Source organism: Corapipo altera, unplaced genomic scaffold (genome assembly GCF_003945725.1).
Source record: "Corapipo altera isolate COAL_440 unplaced genomic scaffold, ASM394572v1 60, whole genome shotgun sequence".
Classification (NCBI taxonomy): domain Eukaryota; kingdom Metazoa; phylum Chordata; class Aves; order Passeriformes; family Pipridae; genus Corapipo; species Corapipo altera.
Window position 1 is genome coordinate 7,374,742 of NW_020884912.1, and position 5,466 is coordinate 7,380,207.

The 5,466-nt window shown below is 41.5% G+C and overlaps 1 protein-coding gene across 1 annotated transcript; it reads left to right on the forward strand.

The window, feature by feature from the left end:
• Window positions 1-366: 366 nt before the first annotated feature.
• On the forward strand, window positions 367-3,163 carry NRSN1 (neurensin 1). The gene is made up of 2 exons (XM_027654216.1): window positions 367-584; window positions 1,574-3,163. The coding sequence occupies exons 1-2, from the start codon at window positions 396-398 to the stop codon at window positions 1,970-1,972; spliced, it is 588 nt and encodes a 195-aa protein (XP_027510017.1). The 5' UTR covers window positions 367-395; the 3' UTR covers window positions 1,973-3,163.
• The last annotated feature ends 2,303 nt before the right edge of the window (window positions 3,164-5,466 follow it).

Here is a 5,466-nt window from a genome sequence, read left to right on the forward strand (position 1 = left end):
AGAAGCAGTCTGGATGAGACGCAACACGAGTCCTTGACAGAGGCTGGATTTTGTTACCTGGCATATTCTGCTTTTTTTGATCTCCATGGAAACACAATAGCACACTAGTGCAAAAGATGGGGAGTGAGCACCCTGTATGTATATGGGAGGGAATGTTCCCTGCAGCACCTTTAGTCTTTCTGTGCCCAGACACTGAGTTCATTGCGTTTGCTTAAGCTGAGTCATTGCATGCAACTCCACCCAGCTCATTTCTTGGTTTGGAAAAAAATTGAAGGAAAGGTCTCTCCTGCGCTGCTTTTTTTCATGTCATCTGGAGAGTTTGCAGCCATTTTTGCTCTCCTGCCACACTGATAATGACCTGCTTTGCATGACATCTCTCATTGTAGGTAGGAAGGATGAGCTCCTATGCTGACATCTGCGGGTCCAAGCATGCGCAGGGCAGCACCGAGGGAGGATACCAACGCTATGGAGTTCGGTCCTACCTGCATCAGTTTTATGAGGACTGCACAGCTTCAATTTGGGAGTATGAGGATGATTTTCAGATTCAGAGATCGCCTAGCAGGTGGAGCTCTGTATTCTGGAAGGTACTACCTGTTGCTTTTTAGTGGAGAGAGAAACTCCCATTTCCAGACTTACTCTGTGTAACTAATGGTTTTAAGTATTCATCCAGAAAGGCCTTTTGTTGCTCAGTTTACTCGAGACAACCAAATAACTGTGTCTGAAAGCAGGGCACTCTTACCAAAATATATCAGCTTCCAAGGCAGTTCTGGGGGCTTTGGATCCTCTCGTTTGTCTGTCATGATGTCATTGAAACATCAGTGTCTTGTCTTGGAACCCCCCATATATCTTAAAAGTGTAGTTTACCTCTGCTCTGCACCCACAATAGTCCTGTCAGATTATTGGGAATAGGACTGGTAGGTTAAGAGCAGTAACTCGAGGTCTGTATGACCAAGGGATCAAGAAAACCAAAAGATCTCCATTAAGGTCAGGGAACTTGACAGGGCTGAAGAACAGCAGAGTTTGGAAGGCACCTGTGAGGCCATCCAGTCCCTACCCTCCCCCAGGGACATTCTGTGTAAACCAAATTTTGCATTTACACTTGAAATATGCTAGAATTACTCTGTGATCTGTTCATGGCCATAGCAACTTCCTTCTAATCCCTGCAAAGGAGTGACAGTTCATGAACTAAAAGCAAGTAGTGGATATGACACAGACTGTCAGCGGGTACTGATCTGTTGTGCTAACCACCACCTAAAGTTAAAGAAATAATCCCTTATACAAAACTGTGGTTAAATTGTGATCCTTTCTGTGATGGGGCCTTTCAACATATATTCTATTGTTTCCAGAAATGTCAATAATTATATAAATACAAAGTGTAAAAAGACAGTTTTTTCATATATTCTAGTTCTAGTAGGGCCTCATATGACCTAAGAGAAAAATACCAGCCTTCTCCTAGAATAGAGAACTAAATCTGCAAGAGACAGCGAAAGCTAAATGCCTCCTAGGAGCACTTACCAAGTGAAAATTGGAAAGACATATTAACTGGGGTTTTGTTTGTTTCTTTGTTTTCCAGGTCGGACTCATCTCTGGGACGGCTTTTATGCTGATAGGTGTAACGGTTCTTGTAGTGGGTTTCCTTGTGCCACCGAAAATCGAGGCTCTTGGGAAAGATGATTTTGTTGTTGTGGATACCCATGCCATTCAGTTTAATGGGTCCCTTGATATATGTAAGTTGGCAGGAGCAATCTTGTTTTGTGTTGGAGGGTCCACCGTGGCAGCATGTCTGCTGATGTCTGCTTTTGCTAAAAGTTACTCCAAAGAAGAGAAGTACCTCCAGCAAAGATTTAAAGAGAGAATAGCTGATATAAAAGCCCAGGCAAACCCAGTCACAAAAGCGCCAGCACCAGGAGAATCAAAGATACCTGTCACTTTGTCCAGAGTTCAAAATGTCCAACCTTTATCTGAAACCTGACCCTTTCCTTATGTTTTGTTTCTCACTTGTAGATCACTTTAACTGGAAAATACCAGCCTTGTTGGCATCAGTGCTAGTCAATGACAACACCCAGTGCTCTGCTATATAAATGTGCAGCTAATGGGGAAGCTGCTACAGTAAAAATTTAGGATTGGGAAAAAGAAAATTATATGATTAGACCTGTGACCAATGTATCAGTATGTTTGAATTGTTTTAGTCTGTGTGGAACCAGTAAGTTATTGCAACAATGATTGGGTGTTTGGCTTATCAGATTGCTTCCCTGGAAAACCTAGGGTGCATTTACAACAACTGTACCAGGAACACCGTACATCCCACTATTAAAGTTTAGATGAGTTGGCTTTTTGTTTAATTTTCTTCTTGCTTTTAAAATACTGTTTAATCTTAGTTTTCCTGCCTGGTTCTGCTGTCTGGGAAGCCAAGATTCTGCCCTTGTAATTTGCACTTGTCCTCCTGTCACATGCTACATACAGTCTGTATCAAAGTAATACTGCACAGGTAAAACATACTCACATAGTGAGTGCCCTTAATTTGATCCTGGCATGTGTCACTTCCCAGCAATGTTACTTTCTAGGAAAGGCAAGTTGTATTTGATCCTGAGTTGCAATTAACCTGTGCTAAGGTGCCACTTTTGTCTTAGTCATTGCTGTATTAAGAAAAACTACAAAATAAATAGAAGGAATTCATATGGGAGGAGGAACATCATACTTGTATGTCTTCGGCTTGATATTGTTTCTTTCATCATATTGTATTATGTTTGAGGCTCATACAAAATGTTTTAGTTTTGGCTGGGTGTGGGTTAATAAATGTGGTTTGTAATAAATGCCCAGGCCCTGTATTCTGTCAGTATGTTGATGTCATATTAGATGACCTTAACTTACATGTCTAAAGACATTTTGAAATGCTGTTTATATTTTTATAGAGGATAGAAAAACTTATGCTTAATCAGATACATTTGTGTAAATGCTTACCTAAAGACTTGTCATTTCATGGAAGACCCCTAATTATTTTCCCAACCAGGGCAATTATTTCACTGTCTTAATCTATGGATTTAAATTTAACTATATAAAGAAAGATGTGACATTTGTACTCTCTGACAATATGTGCCACCTTATAGTTCTGTCTATTTTTTGAATGGATTGAATAAAATTCTAGGCGTGAGCCAACCATGGATTTTGTGAAAAGTCTCTTTCTAGTCAAACAGGTTTCTCTATAAATTTAATAACTCAGTTTGAAAGGAGAAATCAGCAGTTGAAACTCACTGGTCTCTAATGCAGTCTGTGTTTTCAGCTTTCAGAGGTGAGGAAGCCACTTTGGTGCTAAATAAAACAGATTCTGGCACAATAATGGCAGGTATGTGTTAACAGCTGTGCTCTTTCCCTTGCTGATAAGACATTTTGTGGTCTGTGACACTCAGTTCATACTTACAACTTCAGTAGACCAGATCATACGTGGTTGGAAGTTTCCGCTGAAGCTGCAGTAACTATTATGGCTGACAACAGCATTGGAAGTAAAATTTTCTTCTGCAAAGAAGGTGCCTGTCTTGGCAATGCAATTGCAGTGTCCAAGCACTAACACTGAAAAGATGGACAGTTGAGAGCTCATCACGTGCATGTGATCACAGAGAATGAAACAAAGTAGGTTTAAAGGCATCTGGCAATTCACTGGCACCCATATCTTAGAAATGCAAAAGCACCTTGCACCCAGTGCTTAAAAATAAGATTGTAATCTCAGGGGAGAAACAGATGAAGCAGTGCTAAAGAGAAGATGAGAAGATTAGCAAGATGAGGAGCTGTGTATTATTTATAAAGAAAGCCATCAAGAACAGGGGTGAGGGGTAGTGATTACTTACAAGGCACGTGGCAGGACTGGGACAGGCTGTCACTACTGCTGTTTGTTAGTTATTCCAGGTAGAGAGTCCTCAGCACTTCCTGTTCAGGTTGCAAGGAATTTTGTTTACTGCCATTAGCTTTCACTGCTGTCAGGCTATCAGTGTGTGGGCAGCAGAGTCAAGCTATCCTAACCTTTTCAGTGTAGAGTTTTTAATTAAAATTTGTGCATAGAGGCACCATGACAATTTAAGTTTCAAAATTAAGTTCACCAAAGGAGATGAGAGCGAGGGCTCCTGTAGGTCTTACTAAATCCCTTCTCTCCACCTGCCTTTTGTTAACACTGTACCGGAAGTTTGACTGAAAATCCAACTGGAAAAGAAAGCAGAGGCTGGGCTTGTTTACCCAAACTACCTGTGTGGGTATATAGTTCTCCTTAAAACACATCCCTCATGTAGATACAGACATGCAAGTGTTGCTAAATTTTTGTCCAGAGGACAACTGACCGAACAGGAAATTGATAACCTGATTCAAGCATCAGGCTCTGGGTCACACTGCACGTTGCTCTGGCAGAACTGAACATGCTTTGACAGTACAACAGAGGATGAGTCATGGAATGGCATTACCCAGGTGTTATGGAAAAAGAACTGCCCTTGAGGATCTTACTGGAGCTTGCTAGGATAGGAAATGCACTTGGGATTTATCAGCAGCAGCAAAGCTGATAATGTTGTCATGGCTAATGTTGCCGCACACGTTTCATCTCATTAAACCTTTGTTTCGGTTGCTTAGAGCTTTTCTGGAATTGAGACTTTCAGAGGCTGCAGTCCTTCACAGCAGAGAATCAGTGCTACACAGGGCTTTTGTAGAAATACTTAGCAGAAAATTACTCTGTTGCTAATAAGAAACATTTTCAAGATCCATTTTCGTGTAATGTCTTAACACCTTCATCCTTTGGTGCAGCAACTGAAGCATCAGCAAAAAGCAGTGGAAATGTGCTTTCTGCTGTTCTCATGGAAAATGCCTGTGATACGGCCTCCAGCTGGGGAACAGTGAGTGGCAGCTAGGCTCCCTGGGGAACTTCTATAAGGTTGAGGGCAATCTATCCCTGAACATATCATTTTCCTACCATATATCTTTTTCACTTTTCTCATCCCCACCAAATTGCAGTGCATACTTCACTCTAGGACTGCCTAGGAATTCCCCTCCAAGCACTGACTGCCATCATCTTTCCAAAGGGCACATTATGGAGACCCTAATGCAAATAAAATATGGCTTAAGCAGCCAAATTCTTTTTCCAGCCCTCTGGCCTCCCTGCTCCAGAGGCTTCTTTCAGTTTCTTCCTGCTCACCTTATTTCTTGCTCCTCTTCTAGCCTCATTTGGCTTAAAACTACAAAATAAACCCCCTAGCCCAACACTATTTTCTCTGCAATTGTGAAAGAAATAACATTTTTCAGTCTGAGTGGTAATCACTGGCTTCGTTTTGGTTAATACAGGCTCTCCTGACAGTTAGCTCTGCTTCTCCAGTACACTGTGCAGAAAAGGCTTCTCTTTAGGATCTGTTCTGTCCTCATCTCTCCAGGCTGTCTTGATCCCTTTATTTTCCATTTTTTTCCCAAGGCACAGTGAATCACAGGCAAAAGGCAGAG

Excerpts from the sequence above, each read along its gene's own strand:
- NRSN1 (XM_027654216.1), top strand. The coding sequence starts at position 396 with ATGAGCTCCTATGCTGACATCTGCGGGTCCAAGCATGCGCAGGGCAGC. Across the intron at positions 585-1,573 it reads GGAGCTCTGTATTCTGGAAG|GTCGGACTCATCTCTGGGAC; the intron begins GTACTACCTGTT and ends TTTGTTTTCCAG.